Source organism: Rhineura floridana, chromosome 1 (genome assembly GCF_030035675.1).
Source record: "Rhineura floridana isolate rRhiFlo1 chromosome 1, rRhiFlo1.hap2, whole genome shotgun sequence".
NCBI classification, from domain to species: Eukaryota; Metazoa; Chordata; class Lepidosauria; order Squamata; family Rhineuridae; genus Rhineura; species Rhineura floridana.
This window is the reverse complement of record NC_084480.1, coordinates 303,771,377-303,792,756: the sequence shown is the minus strand read 5'-3', so window position 1 is coordinate 303,792,756 and position 21,380 is coordinate 303,771,377. Positions and strand designations below refer to the sequence as shown.

The window sequence follows — 21,380 nt, the reverse complement described above, 5'->3', positions numbered from 1 at the left end:
GAACATTTTGTTTATATGATCTCTAGTTGGGCTACATCAGATCACCAATATGACTATCCCACCCACCCCTCCGAAAACAAACCAACCAACAAAAAATGGTGCAGAAGCAGATCAGGAGAGCAGCCCAAAAAAACATGTGAATATTTGCAGGCGGGAGTCTGGAAATGTTTTCCTCCTTCAGAGAAAACGTTTTGCCCCCAAAAGCAAAACAGGGGAATGTTCAGTGTAGCCCTAGTGTAATATACAACATTGGTCACAATTATCACGTGGCTACAAAGCAATGTATTGACATTTGTAGTAAATATGTGTCTGTATTGTACATAATGCCTCCTGCCTGGTGTGTTTCCTTTTAGGTGGATCCAAAACAGCTGCTAGAAGATGGAATAAGGAAAGAGCTGGTGAAACGTGTGGCCCTAGCGCTACACAGAGGGCTCACCTTCAACCCCAGAGCCAAGGTCACAAATGCCTCTCTCTGAGCTTCCTCATTTTTCTTTGCTTCTCTATATCCTCTTGGCCAGAGCATAATGTGACTCTGTTCTCAAAACACCCTACAGCTCTATACAGAAGCCCAGTTCACATGTCACAGCACATCCTAGTAAAAACAAACTGTGGCTTATGATGAACAAGCAGAATGCTGCTGTAAGCTGCTCAGATTGCACTCACTTAACAACTCCCCTTAGTAGTTTCTGCACACCAACGCTAGTGGATTGCTTTTTTCCAAATAAACCATGAGAGGAAACCAAAAAGAAATCATGACTTCCTCCCATGGCTTGTTTGGAGAGCAACAAACCATTAGTGCCTGGGTTTGTTTAGACTATGGTTTACTGTGACATGCACTACAAAAATGCTAAGTTAATTTTTGTTCTTTACTCTGGACTAACTCTTAGCTTTCTCCCCCCTGCAACCTCACAGATTTCCAAAAAATGATGAACCATAAGGTGATAGAGAAATAAATGCTGGGTGTCATTTTTCACCTTCCTTCTTTCTACAGCCCAGTGAACTCATGCCCAAGCTGAAAGACATGGCAGCTACCATGGATGGGTTCCACCGTTCTTTTGAGTATATCCAGGATTATGTCAACATTTACGGCTTAAAGATCTGGCAGGAGGAAGTGTCACGAATTATTAATTACAATGTGGAACAAGAGTGCAATAACTTCTTGAGGACAAAGGTACAAGGAGTTCTGGCTGAAGAGCTTCAGAATATTTAAACTGTTCAAAAACTACTACTACTTTAAGTGCTTGATCCTATGACACGCTCCACTGGGAAATCTAACAACAAGGTTGGAACACACTAATAGCTATGCTATGAGGTAGCCTTTCCCAATTTTTGGGTCCCCAGGTGTTGTCGGTCTACAACTCCCATCAGCCCCAGTCAGCATGGCCAATGGTCAGGAACGATGGGAATTGTAGTCCAGCAACACCTAGGGACCCAAAGGGTTGGAAAGGCTTCTATAAGGATCATAGCCATTGGTTGTGGTAGGTTCACACTGCAAGCCGCCCCAGAACATTTTGCTGCTATAGCACTAAACGTTTTACAATCTAGGTCTTGGCTTTAGGAAGATTTGGTTGTATCCAACTAAGTTTTACTCAGAGTAGAGCTATTGAAATTTACTTCAGCAGGTCTACTTTGAGTAGGATACAAGCCATAGGAAGCTGCCTTATACTGTTGCAGTCCATTGGCCCATCTCGCTCAGTATTATCTACACCGGAGACAGAGAAACTGTGGTCCTTCAAACCTTGTTGGGAATCCAGCTTCCTTTAAGCCCCAGCCAGCATGGCCAGTGGCCCAAAATGATGAGAGTTGTAGTCCAACAACATCCATCCAGAAGGTTGCAGGTTCCCAATCCCTGATCTCTGCTGCCTGCCACACAGCAGTTCCCAGGACCCTAAAACAGGGATCTTTTCCAGCCGAACCTGGGGCCTTTTGCATGCAAAACATAAGCTCTACAGCCTTTTCCCAGTGAATCAGTCTGCACTGCCAAACTGATTACAGTTGCTTTTTCCACATGCAACATACTAAATGAAGATGCACAAATCCATTCTGTGGAACTAATTAGGTAGAGAAGGAAAGAGTGAAGGGCAAAACTGAAGATGTCTGTTTTTTTTGCATCCTAAATGGATTTCAGACACTAGCATAGGACAGAAATCTGATATTTATTTATTTATTTATTGCACTTGTATACCACCCCATAGCCGAAGCTCTCTGGGCGGTTTACAGCAATCAAAAACATTAAAACAAATACACAATTTAAAACACATATTTTAAAAACAATTTAAAACACAATTTTAAAATTTAAAACAATATAAAAACAATTTAAAACACATGCTAAAATGCCTGGGAGAGGAGGAAAGTCTTGACCTGGTGCCAAAAAGATAACAGTGTTGGCGCCAGGCTGATAAATCTGATAAGACTGGGTGCTCCACCTTGTCCAGATTAAGGGTGTCTTTTTTATTGTTGTTTTTATTATGTGCCTTCAAGTCGATTATGACATACAGCGACCCTATGAATTGGTGACCTCCAACAGCCTCGAAGCAAAAACTTAAAAAAAAAATCAAAGGCAGCCCTCAGAATTCCTTCCCACCCATGTTTCTTTTCAGATTCAAGACTGGCAAAGCATGTATCAGTCCACTCATATCCCAATACCCAAATTTGCACCCATGGATGAATCTGTTACATTTATTGGTCGTCTCTGCCGAGAGATTTTGAGGATCACAGACCCAAAGTGAGTATGTACATGACTTGCATATTCTCATCCAGATTGGGTTGTTTCTAAAAACATAATGTTTGCATAATTGTATGACAAGGATTGTGCCAAACATTTACCCACCAAAATGTGTGTGGGAAGGGATGGAGTTAGGCACAAAAGTTTCATGTAAGCCTCTGTTTTACCTCTTCCACAAACTACTACCATCTGCTTGCAGGAGCTTCTTTCAACGATTTGCAGCCCCTCTACTTTTTTTTAAAAAAAGCAAAAGAAAACATGGGCTTCTTCCTGAGGAGATCTGTCAATCAGGGATCACGTGGTCAACATGATTGCATCTTATCCTCACATAGTCGATCAGATTTGGCTACATGATGTCATCCCTTCTGCCTCCAGAATCAATTCTGGAATGGGGGACAGGGAGGATGCATTGATAAAAATATAAAATTACTTTGGCTTTCAAAATACGCACTAAGATTCAAACTCAGTTCTACCATTAACTTGCATATTTTTTGGCACAGAGTTTGTCCTGATATGTAATGATACTTGGTATACCTCCTTTGTAAATATGCCTGCTGTTTCCCATCAGAGTTGCATGCTACACTGATCAACTGAACACCTGGTATGACATGAGAACTCGTCAGGAAGTGACCAACAGTCGCCTGTTTTCTGAAATCCAGGACACTTTGGGCACCTTTGGCCTGAATGGTCTAGACAGACTTCTTTGCTTCATGATTGTGAAAGAACTGCAGGTAACCAATACTTGGACCTACCTAGGTCTTGAATCAAAGTATGTAACTGTCTAAGGTGACAAAATTCCAGGAATTCTATGCATATGTCTTGGGGAGACATTAATGCATGCTAGTTAATTTGATATAAATGAAAACAAGAAAACAGTATTCAGTCATCCCTTGATCATTTACTGTGATATTATACAGCCACAAGAGTGACTGTATACTATAGCCAGCATGGATTTTTCACATACTGTACTGCCATGTTAAATTGAAAATACGCCCCGTGCCATTCTGCTGCTTCCCATAAACTCATTTCAAAACATCATCTCTTACAAAACTTATAGTCCTAACTCAGAAACACTTGCTTAACAGCAGCCCTCTTAAATTTTCATGGTGATACACAAAACAATCAAAGAATCCAGAGTTTAAAGTCTAACAAGAGTAAAATAATTCAGCCCCCTGTTATACTTTTTTCTGTCAGTGGTCTCATAATCTGTTGAAATTAATTAAAAATCAGCCATGTTCACAAAGTACCTGTAATCCTATTACTGACCTTGCCCCATACGCTGACCATCTTCTGCAGTTTAAAAGCTAAAAAAAATGCATGGCTGATTTTTAATTGAGTTAGGAAAGTTAACATTAGAGTCTATGATAGTGCAGGCATGCTCAGTGAGAACCAACTGTTGTAAAAGCCAGACGAACAGCTGTTTGGCTTGGCTAATCAGGGGACCACACCCACACCAGACATTTATTCCACTTTGAACAGTCATGGCTTCCCCCAAAGAATCCTGGGAAGTGTAGTTTGTGAAGGGTGCTGAGAGTTGTGAGGAGACTCCTATTCCCCTGAGAGAGCTCCAGGGGCCAGGGTGGTTTCACAGTGAGCCCCTCTTCCCAAAGAGTTCTGGTGATTGTAGCTCTGTGAGGGGAATACAGCCGTTCACAGGCCTCCTAGCAGTTCTCAGCCCCCTTCACAAACTACACTTCCCAGGATTCTTTGAGCGAAGCCATGACTGTTTAAAGTGGAATAAATGTCTGAGGTGGATGTGGTCAGGGATAGCTTTGGTTTAAATTTGGTGGGAGAATACATGTGTCTGCTGTAGAATAAAAAGGTGGGGGGAAACCAGAAAATAATGATACTGTTCACAATGTTTTCCTGTTGGAAAGGAAAGGGGCTATTCCTCTGCCCAGTGCCCACCCTCCCAATCTCCTCTCTCCAGTCAGTTTCACCTATCCTAAGCATGATTGCACAGGAGTAAATCCCATTGAACTCAATAAGCATACAAATGATCAAACCTGCCTTTCCTCCTTCTCCCTTCCTTCTCTCTTTCTCTCCTCTTCTCCCCTCCCAACTCTAGCCTTCCCTCCCTCCCCCATGGTCAGTTTCACCTGTCCTAAGCATAGTTGCACAGGAGTAAATCCCATTGAACTCAATAAACATGCAAATGATCAATTCATTCTCAGCAAACTTGCATAGGATCCCATTTCTTATCTCCCAGATTAAAAATTGGAGAAATTCACTTACAGAAACAAACCCTTGCACTTTATGAACTTGCCTATAGCCAACAGTTGTTTCTATCAACCTTTCAAAAGCAGGGAAATTGGGCAGCTACTGTATATTGAATGCACCAAGGGAGCAGGAGACCTGACCTCCTCTCTAAGATATTGTACTGCCCTAAAAATTTGTGAAAATACAAACACAACGCATGGACATCCAATGAAGCTGAGTCCAGGATAGGCAAGGATAGGCAAATGAAAGTACTTCTTCACATAGCTCATAGTTAAGTTATGGAATTCACTCCCAGAAGAGGCGGTGATGGCCACCAACTTAGATGGCTTTAAAAGATTAGACAAATTCATGGTGGATAAGGCTATCAGTGGCTACTAGCCATGATGGCTATGCTCTGCCTCCATAGTCTGAGACAGTATGCTTCTGAATACCAGTTGCTGGAAGCCAGAGAAGGGGAAAGTGCTCTTGCACTCAGGTGCTTGCAGATCTCCCATGGGCATTTGGTTGCCACTGTGAGAACAGGATGTTGGACAAGATGGTCCATTGGCCAGATCCAGCAGGCTCTTATGGAGTTGCAGCCCAACCACACTTGCAGGGCCACAGGCTCCCCATTCCTTCTGTAATACAATATGCAGTCTCTTAAGCATGCATTGCTGCAGGTGTGCAACAGCAGCATGTGTGTGCATTACGTGGGATAGGAGGCCCTTCCATGCATCCCATAGAAGCATAGTGGTTCTGCCTGCACAGGCTGCTCCCTTCTCTTTGTCTCCAAAGCCTGAGTAGCCATAGTTGTTGGATCTGTCTATGTGAGCATGAGAACTGAATCCCATTCCAGCTGATGACTATGAGCCCAGAGTTGCACCTATGGGAACGGATGAATTAAGCTCTTAAGTTCACAGGCTATAGGCATTTACTGGGACATTCTTTTCATTAGCCCATGAAACGAAAGTACGGCGTATAAGACGACTTTTTAACCCAGGAAAATCTTCACAAAAGTTGGGGGTCGTCTTATACGCCGGGTGTCATCTTATACGCCGGAATATAGTATTTCTCCTGCTTGCAGCCTGGCCCGGCGTCCCCTCCCCTGAGGGGAATCCCCATTGCTCCTCCGTCCCCGCCATCTCCTGCGCGGCCTCCTCCGCCGCAAAATGGCGGCCGGGGTGGGGAGCAGCAGCAGCCTCCCCGCGTCCTCCTCCGTGGCGGCCTCGCCTGTGCCGCCTCCCGCTGCTGCTGCTGCTCCTCCGCCCGCGGCTGCTCAGGCAAGCGACGGAGCCGCGGCGGCAGCGGCTGCTCCTCCTCGGGCGGCCAACGGTGGGCCGCTTTCGCTGCTCTCGCCGCCGCAGGCCGCGCCGGCGCCTCCGCTGACGCACATCCACCGGGCGGCAGCAGCAGCAGCAGCCTCCCCGCGTCCTTCTCCTCCATGGCGGCCTCGCCTGCGCCGCCTCCCGCCGCTGCTCAGGTGAGCGACGGGGCCGCGGCGGCGGCGGCTGCTCCTCCTTGGGCGGCCAACGGCGGGCCGCTTTCGCTGCTCTCGCCGCAGCGGGAGGCGGCGGAGGCGGGAACCCGCTGCCGACAGCTGCCCCTGCGGCCTCCTCCTCGGCGCCCTCCGCCACCGCCTCCGGCCTGCTGGCGCCGCGGGAGCCGGCCTACAACTGGCAGGCGACGAAGCCGACGGTGCAGGAGCGCTTCGCCTTTCTCTTCAAGAACGAGGTGCTCAGCGACATCCACTTCTTGGTGGGCAAAGGTCGGTGCGGGCTATGGGGCGAGGGGGCGCTGGCCATGCAGGGAAGAAAGGGGAGAGGGACTCTGGCTTTTTAAACGGGGATCAGGGTCTTTCTTGCGGCTGGGGGCGGGTTGCTATGGGGGCAAGCGGGTTGAAGAGTTGTGGCTGTGGTTGGGGGGCTGTTATTCCGGCGTATAAGATGACTTTTTAACCCAGGAAAATCTTCTCAAAAGTTGGGGGTCGTCTTATACGCCCAGTCGTCTTATATGCCGGAATATACGGTAGGTCATTATTATTCTCGTTTTGCAGAGTGGAAGACCGTGGCTGTGATTTGCTAGGCCTCCAATGGGAGAAGGAAAAGCTTGTTTGCATCTTGTAGTTGCCATTAATACATGTTGGTTTCTCATCACACACACACACCCATGTGCTGCAGTTTTAGACATTTCTGAAGAACATCACCAATCGTGTCCTTAAAAACATTTTTTTTTATTTAGAATTTCCTCAGCATGTTTCAGAAAATGGTGCTACGTGATAAAGGAGTACACGATGCCTTGAAATCTCTCACAAACACTGTGAATCCTTTGAAAGGAATTGTGGGTAAGATCCTTTAAACAAGAGTTCCAGGCTAGAAAACAGATGCTCAAACTGAAAGTCACCATGGGTGGTATTCAACTCAGTTTTTGGGCTATTGTCAGAGTTAGCACTAGTGCAACAAGCACCCCACACCGTCCCAAAATCTGTTCTAGAGGATTGGGGGAACCCCCAGGACAGATTTAGGGAGCACACAGCAGAGAGGAGAGGGATAAATTGTTCCATCGTGCAAGGAGAAGTACTGATGGAACAATTGGCTTAGCGCTGCATTGAATACAACCCCATGGTTCTGAAAGTGAATGCTGAAAATGGTAAGTATAGGAAGCTGGAAGAACATTCGCTGGTTTAATTTAAGACAGTGTAAATTACCCCTATTCCAGATTCTGTTCAAGAGTGGGGCTACTGCCATCTGAGCCGGCCCAGGCCTGTTACAGGGAAGGCAAGCCTTCAAAACAGTTTGACCCACACCGCCCTTCTTTCTGGTGTAAGTTCCGCCAGGTCACGTGACTGTTGATATAGGAATAGGTGTGAATTTCTTCTTGCCCTGCCACACCTTTTTTGAGGACTTGGTGTAAATTCCACTGGCTTAAGTTCCACCAGCAGAGCCACCATAGCCCCAGGCTCAGCCAGGATGAGAGAATTATGTTGGTGTAGTACCTGCTCAGCCAGGACAGCCCAAGATCCACCTATTCCAAACTCACTCATACCAGCAGATCTTGGGTTTGGATTGTGCTATAAATTGGTACTGATGGTACCTTTTTAATGACTGTTAAGAGTTTTGGACGTAATGGGGAGATGCACAAGGGAGAGGATGTACAAGCATCACGTTCTTCTTGTCTTCAAATATAATATTGTGTATGTGCCTTTTCCAGATTATTTTGTCTATGTAGTGGGTAGAAATACCACTTAAGATGCCAACGTTTTAAAGTGCATAAAAACTTGGGAGGACTTCAGTTATAGAACTTTTTTTCCCCCTCTGCTGTTTTCTTTTATTGCAGCCAATTGTGGCAAAGTATATTCCACAGCAGTTGCCAAAACTCAGAAGATATGGGCTGCTTATCTTGAGGCAATTATGAAGGTACTTCTGTTATAACACTCTCCATCACAAGATGGGTGAGGCACGGCCACAGTGCTCTCATCTCTGATCACTTTGCTTTTGCTTCCAGCATTTTAGCAACCATTGCCCAAGTGCTTTAAAGACTTCTCCCCACCACCACCACCACCCTAAAGGACTGGAAATGTGCTTGTTTCTAATTACATGTTTGTGCAAAAGCTTATGAAGTTATAAATGTGTTTAGTCTTTAGCTATGTGTTTTCATAGCGTTAGATGATTTTCCCCCAACCTGAAAAAAGATGTTAAATATGCAATTCTGCACTTGCATAGACTTTGTTGTACAGAACTGTAGCATACCTGCACCTTGGATCCTCCGTCCTGCAGGTATTATATGTTCAGCTGTGTAGCAATTTGTGGGGAGAAACATGCCCTGTCTGTGCCTTGAGCCACGTAGGAGTAGTGGATGCCCCCTCGGCACTAGGAACACTTGAAGGAGGAGCTGCTGTGGAAGCCCTTCCCATGGAGCCATAGGCTTCAGACAGCTTAGGACTGGGCTGCGGTGCTCTCAGCGGGGTGCCTCTGAATGCCAGTTGTTAGGAATTGAACTTGGATCCTGCTTGTGGGCTTCCCATAGGCATCTGGGTGGCCACTGTGAGAAAAGAATAGTGGACCAGAGGAGCTGTTGGCCTGTTCCAGGAGGGCTGTTATTATGTCTGAATCCAATGAACTTGCTTAGTGATGGTTTGTTGGGTCATTGCCCCAGACATTCAGCAAGCTACAGAGGCAAGAGCAGCTGGAAAGCAAGGCTTTACTTGGTTTATTTCTCATCTGTTTTTGCTGAACAAATTATTTTTTTTTTAAAAAAAACCATGGTTTAACGTTATATGTGAACACAGCCAGCATGTAATTCACTTACGGAATTTACTAGCACAGGGTGTAGCGATTGGTGGTAGCCTTTCAACTAAGTGGCTATCAATGGCTGCTAGTCAAGAAGACTGTATACTACCTCCATCATCAGAGGAAGCCTGCATCTGCATACCAGTTCCTTAGAATCATAGGTGGGGAAAGTGCTGTGGCACTCAGGTCCTGCTTGCAGGCTTCCCATTGGCCTCTGGCTGGCCACTGTGAGAACAGGATGCTGGACTAGATGGGTCATTGGCCTGATCCAAGAGGGCTGCTCTTCTGTGTGGAAGTGGATCAAACTGTTTGGGGCCTGGTGTGAGTGTGAGAGTGTGAGTGTGAGGGAGCGCGCGAGTGTGTGAGGGAGGGAGCGCGCGAGTGTGTGAGGGAGGGAGCGCGCGAGTGTGTGAGGGAGGGAGCGCGCGAGTGTGTGAGGGAGGGAGCGCGCGAGTGTGTGAGGGAGGGAGCGCGCGAGTGTGTGAGGGAGGGAGCGCCCGAGTGTGTGAGGGAGGGAGCGCCCGAGTGTGTGAGGGAGGGAGCGCCCGAGTGTGTGAGGGAGGGAGCGCCCGAGTGTGTGAGGGAGGGAGCGCCCGAGTGTGTGAGGGAGGGAGCGCCCGAGTGTGTGAGGGAGGGAGCGCCCGAGTGTGTGAGGGAGGGAGCGCCCGAGTGTGTGAGGGAGGGAGCGCCCGAGTGTGTGAGGGAGGGAGCGCCCGAGTGTGTGAGGGAGGGAGCGCCCGAGTGTGTGAGGGAGGGAGCGCCCGAGTGTGTGAGGGAGGGAGCGCCCGAGTGTGTGAGGGAGGGAGCGCCCGAGTGTGTGAGGGAGGGAGCGCCCGAGTGTGTGAGGGAGGGAGCGCCCGAGTGTGTGAGGGAGGGAGCGCCCGAGTGTGTGAGGGAGGGAGCGCCCGAGTGTGTGAGGGAGGGAGCGCCCGAGTGTGTGAGGGAGGGAGCGCCCGAGTGTGTATGAGAGAGTCTGTGTGTATGTATGAGAGAAAGAGAGTGTGTGAGAGAGAGAGAGAATGACTGAATGAATGTATTTGGTTCCAGTCCTGTTCATACGCTCGTAGAGTAGGGCTTTAAGGAACAAGTTGGAATCTTGAATTGTGCATAGGTGAGCCAGTGCTGCTGCTGATGGAGCAATGTTGTACCACCACCACAAGGGGTCACTAATGCTCTGACTAGATTCAAAACTTGCATGTCCAATTGTCTTGCTTACAGTTCCCGTTGTAATCACAAAATGATACAAGCGACAATTCCTAATGAAAGTGTCTACAGCTGAAGCCTTATGCAGAGTTACATGGGAGATTGGACCTCAAGGACCAATTATGCACCACCTCAGTCACTGAGTCTCTCTAATGGGAGCGCTGGTGAGGTTCATTTGGCCTTCACCAGGGACTAGGAATAGAATATGCAGCCGTCACAGATTTGCCGAAATCCAATCAGTGCCCTCCCCACCACCACCACAGAGAAGGCTGGAGGGAAGCCCCCCCCCCCCAGCCAAACTGCAGAGGAGGAAGAGGAGGCATCTCACTGCAGGGCAAGCAACAGGCTGCAGGCTGGGGTGGGTGAATAATTACTTAATTCCAACTCCCCGCAGTCAAAATTAAGCAGATTTTTCACCTGTCCCAACCTGCAGCTGTAACTTACCCCATAGTATAGTTCCTCTTCTTCCTGTCCCTCTTCTGCAGTCGGGCCCTGCTCAGGGAGACTGTTGCCAAGGCCTCCGCTCTATTGTTCAGCCCCAGGGCGGGGGGAGGGGGGCTTCTCTCTTACTTTCTCCATAGCGCAGGGGTGGGCAGGCAGGCAGGCAACAGATTTGCAGAAACTCTGCCGCAAAAGGATTCCATTTCTACTGGGGACCGAGCCTTTCATGTGGCAGGCCCTGCTCTGTGGAATGTCCTACCGGTAGAGTTTTGGCAGAAACCATCCTCTTCTTTCAGACATCCTTTGAAAACTGTATTGTTTAATCAGGACTTTGCAATCTAAATTTTCTTTTTTTAACCAATCTGTATTTATTGATATTTTTAATGATTTCGTGGTGGATTTTTGCAGATTTTACTTTTATATGTGGTATACCGCCTTGATACATTCTTATGACAGTGTAGATTATAAATAAATATGTCCCATTGCACTCAATTTAATTCAAAATAAACATGCATAATATCAGGACTATAACTCTACCCCTTTTAACTGGGGCTGAGTTAAGCCTTCAGTTTCCTCAGTGCTTTCTTCCTTTTCCCCTCCCCTTCCTTTCCCAGGTTGGCCAGATGCAGATTCTAAGACGGCAGATAGCCAATGAACTTAATTATTCCTGCAGATTTGACTCCAAGCATTTAGCCGCTGCATTGGAGAACCTTAACAAGTAAGAATCAAAATTCCTTGACAATCAGAATGTGTTGCCAGGATGACCATAGAATAGTAGAGTTGGAAGGGACCTATAAGGCCATCAAGTCCAAGGGACAAGGGCTGAAAAAAATGAGGCCATGTTTTCATAGGAGACGCAAACTTATTGGAGAACTATTCACCCATGCGTGCTTGCACACACACACAATACAGGTTGAAGGAGAGTACCTGCCCATTTTTGTAGTGTGTGTGTGTGTGTTCGTGTTTTGCCAGATTTATGTTCACTGAAGTTGAAAGTCCTGCCCTATCCCTGAATCCAACCCCCATCCTTGGCAGCCCCTTGATATGTAGCATGGTGAATTTACTTGTGTTGATGATTTATACCCTGCCTTTCAATCCAATGGCATCTCATGACAGCTTACAGTGAGTGGAGGACAAATGAAGACAGGTATCTAATGTTCACACACACACTTTCCCATATTAAGTTTCGTTAAAATCTATTGAAGAACTAAGACTATTCCAAAATGTAAGAACTGGACATAGAACATTCTGATACATGGGACAGGGTTTCCCATTTTTACTTGCAAACAACAAAGTGATGTTTTTTTTCTTTTTTTACCAAAATTATTTAATTTCTTTCAAAAAAATAACATTTAAATGACAAATTTATAAAATTTTATTAGGTGTTTCACATGTTTCACATAGAATCATAGAACAGTAGAGTTGGAAGGGTCCTATAAGGCCATCAAGTCCAATCCCCTGCTCAGTGGAGGAATCCAAATCAAAGCATTCCCAACAGGTGGCTGTCCAGCTGCCTCTTGAATGCCTCCAGTGTCGGAGAGCCCACTACCCCTCTAGGTAATTGGTTCCATTGTTTTATGGCTCTAACAGTTACGAAGTTTTTCCTGATGTTCAGTCGAAATCTGTCTTCCTGCACTCTGGGACGATCAAGAAGAGATCCCGGCCCTCCTCTGTGTGGCAACCTTTCATGTACTTGAAGAGTGCTATCATATCTCTCCTCAGTCTTCTCTTCTCCAGGCTAAACATGTTTGACATATTACTTTTCTGCCAGTTGTTGGTATAGCGGGACCAGGAATTTCTTTGTGTGGCAATGAAATCCTGTCCTGCACCCCCACCTACAGCTTTTGAGATTTTATCACACTTTGCCTGCACATTTTCAAGCAGTAAGGACTAGAAACTTGGGTTTTTCAGTTTGAGACTTTAGGATGTTAGATTCTACGCTTGTGAGTAGCTGTGATGATGGCCTCATCTTCAATAGATCACAGCCTGTCTTTTGAATGGGGGTTCTAGGGAGTTGGTCTCTTTTTCCATTGTCCTTCTAGAGCAATCCTTGCTGACATAGAAGCCCATTACCAGGATCCATCACTGCCTTACCCTAAAGAAGACAACACTCTTCTGTATGAAATCACAGCATATCTGGAGGCAGCTGGCATTCACACACCACTAAATAAGGTGAGGCTGTTTCCTTTTCCTGAGATATCATTCCCTCTGTATCTAATGTTCAGGCTGTGAGTGCCATTGCTTATGTAGTTGAAACAGCACCACCCACTTAGCTCTTAACACCAAATTCCATACTTCTCCAAAACATTCTTCAGCAATTGAAATTTGATACAGTTAGTTGTATCTTTAAAAAAATATTTTCATATTTTTGAACTTTGTAAAATTATATGTACTTTATGGTTATTCAGTAATAGACAAAAAAACCCTTGTGGTTTAAGAACGTACCTATAGCCAACAGATATTTCTATCAAATTGTAAAAAGCAGGGAAATTGGGCAGCTATAGTGAATCCACCAGGGGAGCAGGAGACCTGACCTCCTCTCTGAGATATTGGACTGCCCTACAAATTTGTCAAAATGCAAACGCAATTTGGGTTGGTCTTTCACAGTCCAATCCGCTTCCTGTATAGCTTGGAAGAATTTGGTAACGTGCCAGGTGCAACTTCTGGACCAACCTCAAGGACAGCCCCACATAGAGCGCATTACAGTAATCCAGCCTGGAGGTTACCAGCGTGTGGACAACAGTGGTCAGGCTATCCTGGTCCAGAAATGGCTGCAGCTGTGTTACCAGCCCAAGCTGGTAAAAAGCACTCCTACCCACTGAGGGCACCTGGGCCTCTAGCGACAAAGATGGATCCAGGAGCACCCCCAGACTACGAACCTGCTCTTTCAGAGGGAGTACGACCCCATCCAAAGCAGGCAACTGACCAATTATCCGAACTCGGGAACCACCAAGCCATAGCACCTCCGTCTTGCTAGGATTCAGACTTATTGGCCCTCATCCAGCCCACCATTGAGTCCAGGCAGCGGTCCAGAGCTTGCATGGCCTCTCCCGATTCAAATGTTACAGAGAAACAGAGCTGGGTATCGTCAGCATACTGCTAACACATCGCTCCAAATCTCCTGATGACCGCTCCCAAGGGCTTCCTATAGATGTTAAACAGCATGGGGGACAAGATGGTACCCTGTGGCACCCCACAGCACAACTGCCAGGGAGCCAAAAGACAGTCATCCAGTGCTATTCTCTGAGCGCGACCTTGGAGATAGATTGGGACCACTGTAAAACAGTGCCTCCAATACCAAGTTGGCCCAGAAGGATTCCATGGTCAATGGTATCAAAAGCCGCTGAGAGATCAAGTAAGAATAACAGGGTCGCTCTCCCCCTGTCCTTCTCCTGATAAAGATCATCCATCAGGGCAACCAAGGCAGATTCAGTCCCATAACAGGCCTGAACCCAGACTGGGATGGGTCAAGATAATTTGTTTCATCCAAGATGAAAGCTTTTTAAAGTTTGATAGAAATATCTGTTGGCTATAGGTACTTTCTTAAATCCCAAGGGTTTTTTTTTCCCTGTTAGTGAATATCCCTTCTTTTTAATCCAGAAGATAAGAAATGGGATCCTGTGCAAGTTTGCGAAGAATGGATTGATCATTTGCCTGTATATAGATTTCAGTGGGATTTACTACTGTGCAGTCATGCTCAGGATAGGTGAAATTGACCATGGACGGGAGGAAGGGTACAGGGGAGGTAGGGGGATGAGAGCAGGTGGGAAGGGAGGAGAAAAGCAGCTTTTATCATTTGCATGCTTCTTGAGCTCTGTGGGATTTACTCCTGTGCAATCATGCTTAGGATAGGTGAAACTAACCACAGTGGAGGAGGAAAAGGGGGAGGGAGGGCTGCAGTAGGCAGGAGAGGAGAAAGGAGAAGAGAAAGGCTGATCTGATCGTTTGCTTGCTTGTTGGGTTCAATGGGATTTACTCCCATGCAATCTTTGCTTAGGACAAGTGAGGCTGACCATGGGGGAATAAGTGAAAGGGGAGGGAGGTGGAGAGGGGGAGGGGATTGGAAAGGAATGGGTGAGGGGGCAGGATGGAGGGGATAGGAGGAAGGAGGAGGACAGGTTTGATCATTTGCATGCTTCTTGAGTTCAGTGGGATTTACTCCTGTACAATCATGCTTAGGATGGGGGAAACTGACCAGTAGGAGGGCCATGGAGGGGGAAGGGAAGGGGAGGAAGAGTTGTGGGGAGGAAGTTGGAGGGAGGGGAGGAGATTGGGTGAGTAGGCACTGGGCAGAGGGAAAGCCCCTTTCCTTTCTGTTGGGATTCGTTGTGAGCAGTTTCATTATTTGTTGGGGTTTCCCCCACATTTTTATTCTATAGCAGGCACATCTAGTCTCCCACCAAACCTTAAACCAAAACTGTACCTGGCCAGTCCACACAACATTAATGCCACTTTAAACAGTCATGGCTTCCCCCAAAGAATCCTGGGAAGTGTAGTTTGTGAAGGGTACTGAGAGTTGTTAGGAAACCCCCTATTCCCCTTACAGAGCTACAATCACCAGAAGTGGGGCTGACTGTTAAACTCTCTGGCCACTGGAGCTCTGTCAGAGGAATACAAGTCTCCTAAAAACTCTCATCACCCTTCACAAACTACACTTTCCAGGATTCTCTGGGGGAAACCATGGCTGTTTTAAATGAAATAAATGTCTGGCATGGATGTGGCCTCCTGACTAGCCAAGCCAAACAGCTGTTAGTCTGGCTTTTAGAACACTGACAGTTGGCTGTTACTGACCATGTCTGCATTATCATAGACTCCAATGTTAAATTTCTTAAATTAATTAAAAATCAACCAGGCATTTTTTAAACTTTTAAACTGCAGAATATAAAGGTCAAAGTATGGGTCAAAGTCAATAATAGGATTACAGGTATTCTGTGAACATGGCTGATTTTTAATTAATTTCAACAAATTATGAGAACTCTGACAGAAAAAAGTCCAACAGGGGTCCGGATTTGTTTTCTCGTTTTACTTTTTGAACTCTAGATTCTCTCTGAGTGTTTTGTGTATTGCCATGAAAACTTACAGGATTGTTAAGCAAGTGTTTCTGAGTTCAAGGCTATAAGTTTTAAAAGGTTTTGTTTTGAAATGAGTGTATGGGAAGCAGCAGAATGGCATGGGGGTATTTCAATCTAACATGGCAGAATGTGAAAAATCCATTCTGGCTATAGCATAGAGACACTCTCATGGCTGCATAATTAATTGTTAGTTGGCTTAAGGGGGTGAGGGACTTAGTTTCTCCAGAGCAGGACAAAATGTTAAGAATAAATAGCAGACTCTTGGCTGCAGGCAGAATTCATGTCAGGATGTGACGATGGGATTTCAGTGCCAGGGTCAAAGAGTAGTAGAAGCCTTGTGGGGGCATTTGGGGAAACAATGTGTTCAGTTGATCAAGATGAACAGCGATTTGAAGATGTTAATGAAAATTAATGGTTTTGTGGTTCCATTTGTCCCCTGGAAATTCTCGGTTTCTAAAATTGTGTTTAAATTGATAAACTGGGGGCCAAATGCAGCCCTTCAGGCCTCTCTGTCTGACCCTCAGTACTCTTCCAAGCCACACCCCTCCCCAGCCCTGCTCTGCCCCCTCCTTCAATGTTTTAGCCTGGCTGGAATGCGTCCTTGAGCTCTGATCATGCCACTTGCTTGCCTGGGTGGAGGATGGAGAGGGGGTGTGAGTATGTGCAGAAACTAGCCTACTGTACAACAGTAAAATGTTGCTCTGTGCACTTTTTCCTTTGGCCCCACCCACCCCTCTGATTTGCGCCCCTGAATGTTGCCCAAAAGAGAATGTGGCCCTTTGCCTGGGAAAGGTTCCCTATACCTGTGATGTGCCAAAACGAGATACAGGAATAATACAGAATTCTCAACATCTTTTTACCATTAATCTGGTCATGTAAAAATCCTAATGAATAGCTAATATCTTTCTGCTCTTTCCCCTCCCTCTATCTTTTTACTTTCCTAGATCTACATAACTACAAAACGACTGCCGTATTTCCCCATTGTGAATTTTCTATTTCTGATTTCCCAGTTGCCGAAACTTCAGTACAACAAAAACTTAGGTATTGTATAACTTTTTGGGGGTGTAGCCTGCAACTTTGAGCATGAATGGTTAATAAAAAAAGCTTTGATTTTAACTTTCGTAACGTTACTAGTAACTGAATTTCCCCAACAGGTATGGTTGTTCCTCCTTCATTATATTCTGCAAGTTGGATTTGAACAAGGAAACAGACACAGTTGTAAATAAAGCTTAAGCTGTGTAACTTTATTCTTACTGCCTCTGAATGTTGGCATGATTACATTTAAGGCTTAATAGAGCCACACTTTAGAAAGAGACACCTGTGGATTTACTTTAGGGCACCCTTGTAAATTAATCATTAAAATATAGGAAGCTGTCTTATAGATGAATCAGCTCATTGGTCGATCTTGCTCAGTATTCTCAACACTGACTGGCAGTGGCTCTCCAGTGTTTCAGCACCTGGAGATGTGGGGAATTGAACCTTTGATCTTCTGCATGCAAAGCAGATGCTCTACCGCTAGCACATAGTTAAACTGGAATTCGCTCCCTCGGGAGGCAGTGATGGTCACCAACTTGGATGGCTTTAAAAGAGGAATACACAAATTCACGGAGGATATGACTATCAATGGCTACTAGCCATGATGGCTGTGCTTTGCCTCCATAGTCTGAGGCAGTATGTTTCGAAAACCAGTTGCCGGAAGTCGCAGGAGGGGAGAGTGCTCTAGCACTCAGGTCCTGCTTGCGGGCTTCCCATGGGCACCCGGTTAGCCACTGTGAGAACAGGATGCTGGACTAGTTGAGCGACTGGCCTGATCCAGCCAGCTCTTCTTAGATTATGCTCACTGAGCTACAGTCCTTCACCCAAAAGCTCCTATCTTGTTGTGAAATAAGTACCCTGCATTTGCATGCTGACTATGTAAGATGAAAAGCCCCACCCTTCATGGCCCACATGGAAGAGCAGAGTTCTAGCCTCTCTAAAATCAAAATAATTTTTTAAGCTCCTTCTAACAAGTAGATTACTGGAGGAGGGACCAACCCTCTGCATGTCCACATTGGTTGTGGAAAAATGGGTTTTCCTTCCTCGACGGTTAATACAGGAACCAAGCAGCCTAATGGCAGAGAAATGGGGCAATCTTTCCTTCCTCCACCAGCCCTCTCACGCAAATAGAATTCCTTGCCACCTCTGGTGACCAGGTAAGTCGTTAAGTATATGGCTGCTGTAGGGCCACAACTGCACTACCTGAAAAGCATCAAAGGCAGGCATGCTGAACCCTCCCCCTATCGCCTCCTTTCCTCCTGCACTGATTCTTCCACTCTAAGCATTGGCATGTGAGCCCAATTCTTCTTTTTGCAACTACAGCTTGAACTTTCCTGTGCCAGACATCGTATGGCAGAAGCGGGAAAGGTAGGCATGATTCGCGCAAACCAGGCTTGTGGACCTAATTAGGCCCACAGGCTGGTGGACCTAATTAGGCCCACAGGCTGGAAGTTCCCCATCACTGTGCTAGGTAGTCCTCTGATGGTGGGGAGCCACGCCAGAAGGCCCTTTTCTGTGGCTAGGGGACTCAGCATCAGTACAGGTCCTGCCAGTCACTTAACGTCCTCTGCATTGCTAGTTTTCCAAAGCATGTCGGGTTTTGTTTGCAAAATGGCCAGGGGATACAAAAAAGTTTCCACACAGAAGCCCCCTTTAAATTGCTTTCCCCAGTGTGGGTGTCTTCAGGCGCAAGCCATTCATTGTGGTTCAGTAGCTCACCATGCAAATAATGGGATTTCCTCCACGCTGGCTTTAGTGGCATGGAGACAGAATCCTCTCCCTGCTCCCTCCCAATAAGGCTTACCTATTGCCCACAGAACAGGGAGCCACCAGACAGAAGAACCCAAAGTGGCCTCCACAATGTGGCTGTTCCTTGTGCACCAAGCCTAAGAAATGTGTGTCTCTTGGTTTCCTCCAGGGATGATATGCAGAAAGCCAGCAGATCCGATTGACTGCCCACCTCTGGTGCTCGGGTTGCTCACTCTGCTGAAACAGTTTCACTCGCGGTACACTGAGCAGTTTCTGGCCCTGATTGGCCAGTTTGTTCGGTCAACGATGGAGCAGTGTACAAGGTACTCTTTCTGCTAAGCCAGGGTAGCCAACGTGGTGCTCTTCAGATGTTATTAAGCTACAACTCCCATCCTCCCTGACCCTTTGCGATAGTGGCTGGGGCTGATAGGAGTTGTAGTCCAAAACAGCTGGAAGTTCCCCCCCACCTCCCGTTGGCTGCCCCTGCACAAAGCAATTCTATAAGTTGCCTTGTATCATTAGCATGGGTTGTTCTCTAAGGTGAAAATCTCGAGGGGATGGGCCGTAAATGACTTCTGATCTTTTAAAAGGGTTTAAGTAACACCGTTGTCCAAGTTAAAGATATTTTAGTACAGGCTTTTAATCCATTTCCGGGAGTAAGGCCACATCCACACCATGCACTTAAACCAGCATTATGCCACTTTAACAGTCATTCTTTATTTTATTTATTTATTGAATTTATATTCCCCCCCCTTCCTCTTGAAGGAGCCCAGGGTGGCAAACATAAGAACCAAACAATTTAACGGGGGGAGGGTTTTAAAGCATTCTACATCATGATTAAAACATTTTAAACACAATTACAATTAAAAATATTCTAAACATTCTAAAACACAGTTAAAACATTGTAAAAACACTCTTAAAATATTCTAAAAACACAGTTAAAAACATTCTTCCACCAGTGATCTTTAAGTTGCCAGGAGTGGTTCTCTTCAGTCATCAAATACCTGGGTAAACAGGAATCTTTTCAAATTCCTTCTGAAAGTCAAAAGTGATGGAGACAGACACACCTAATTGGAGAAGGCATTCTGCAAACAGGGAGCCACCATTGAGAAGGCCCTGTCAGGGCTCAACACCAGCCGAGCAGCGCTCAGTGGTGGCACAACCAACAAGGCCTTCATGGCCTCACCTAAATCATCTTGGGAACTGTAATTTGTAAAGGGTGCTGAGAATTGTTAGGATACCCCTATTCCACTCACAGAGCTACAGTTCCCAGAGTAGTTTAATCAGTCCATGTTTTGTTTTATGCTGTACCCAAAAATGTGTGACCACCTAAAGACCCTCTCTGTTGCTTCTGAATGATGCCTCAAGGTTTCAGTTTTGTGTCTTATCCATAGCCAGAAGGTCCCAGAAATGCCAGCAGATGTAGTGGGTGCCTTGCTCTTCTTGGAAGATTATGTCCGCTATACAAAGCTACCGCGAAGGGTGAGTAAAGAGCTTTGTGTTATTGGAGAATAAAAGGGAAATGATGACGGGCCAAACTCACAAAGCACATAGAAAACCTTGGAATGATTTTCTGCCGCGCGTCCAGACGTTATGTCTGTACTCTTCTGATAGTACTCTTCAAGTACTTGAAAGGTTGCCACACAGAGGAGGGCCAGGATCTCTTCTCGGACATCCCAGAGTGCAGGACATGGAATAATGGGCTTATGTTGCAGCAAGCCAGATTTCAACGGAACATCAAGAAAAACGTCCTAACTGTTAGAGCAGTACGACAATGGAACCAATGACCTAGGGAGGTGGTGGGCTCTCCAACACAGCAGCCCTTCAAAAGGCAGCTGGACAGCCATCTGTTGAATATAGTTTAACTTGGATTCCTGCACTGAGTAGGGGGTTGGATCTGGTGACCTTATAGGCCCCTTCCAACTCTACTATGCCTTGCTCTGTTTGAAATTATCCTTACTTTTTCATATACACTGTTCCTCTGTCACCTGAGTTGGAGAGCTTGTTTCCTGCAGAATTTTTAACCAGTATGTTGGGTCTTTCCTCCAGGTTGTTGAAGCCCATGTGCCTAGTTTCATTTTTGATGAGTTCCGAACAGTTATGTGAACTCCAAGAGAAATACAATGGCCCTAGCTGGAAATACTAAACGAGAAGAGGAAATGGGCAAAGGAAAATAGCACTTCAGAACTGGCTTTAATTTTTGACTTGCGGAAATGTATTTATAGCTGCACTAATTTACTTTAATAGATTGATACTAAACCAGACTTCCCTAAACTGTTTTCCTCCAGCTGCAACTCCCTTCAGCCCCATCCAGCATGGCTGATGCGAATTGTAGTCCAAAAGAGCTAGAGATGGCCAGATTGGGGAAGGCTGCACTAAGCCATGTTAAGTAAGCCTGTTTAAAAATCATGCCATAATGCTCAGCTGATTATTTTACACACACAATGTGTATTTTGTACTTTAACCTGTAATGTTGTGTGCACAATTCCTGTAAGTACAAAAATCATTCATTGTGTGTAGCAATTAAAAGAATGGTGTTGAAATGAGAAGCTTCTTTATCATCATTTGGAGGGATTAAAAACACATGCAAACCAATTTGTGGTGCGAAGATCCTAAATAGTTGGCACCAGTCCTATATCAAAATAATAGGGACAGATAACAGTAGCTTTT

At 45.9% G+C, this 21,380-nt stretch overlaps 1 protein-coding gene across 5 annotated transcripts in view; it reads left to right on the top strand.

Annotated features, from left to right (window-relative positions):
• Positions 1–21,252, top strand: part of LOC133375077 (WASH complex subunit 5) — a 51,852-nt gene extending 30,600 nt beyond the window's left edge. For 4 of the 5 annotated variants that reach the window (XM_061606586.1, XM_061606579.1, XM_061606565.1 and 1 more), the window contains 12 exons: positions 354–455; positions 992–1,171; positions 2,601–2,725; positions 3,294–3,456; positions 7,163–7,265; positions 8,258–8,337; positions 11,469–11,572; positions 12,897–13,026; positions 16,871–16,967; positions 18,880–19,033; positions 20,105–20,192; positions 20,760–21,252. In XM_061606586.1, the coding sequence (XP_061462570.1) occupies positions 354–455; positions 992–1,171; positions 2,601–2,725; positions 3,294–3,456; positions 7,163–7,265; positions 8,258–8,337; positions 11,469–11,572; positions 12,897–13,026; positions 16,871–16,967; positions 18,880–19,033; positions 20,105–20,192; positions 20,760–20,816 (1,383 nt within the window). In that variant the 3' untranslated portion in view covers positions 20,817–21,252. The remainder of the gene's footprint in view (positions 1–353; positions 456–991; positions 1,172–2,600; positions 2,726–3,293; positions 3,457–7,162; positions 7,266–8,257; positions 8,338–11,468; positions 11,573–12,896; positions 13,027–16,870; positions 16,968–18,879; positions 19,034–20,104; positions 20,193–20,759) is intronic. The other variant, XM_061606595.1, reaches the window with a different exon arrangement.
• The last annotated feature ends 128 nt before the right edge of the window (positions 21,253–21,380 follow it).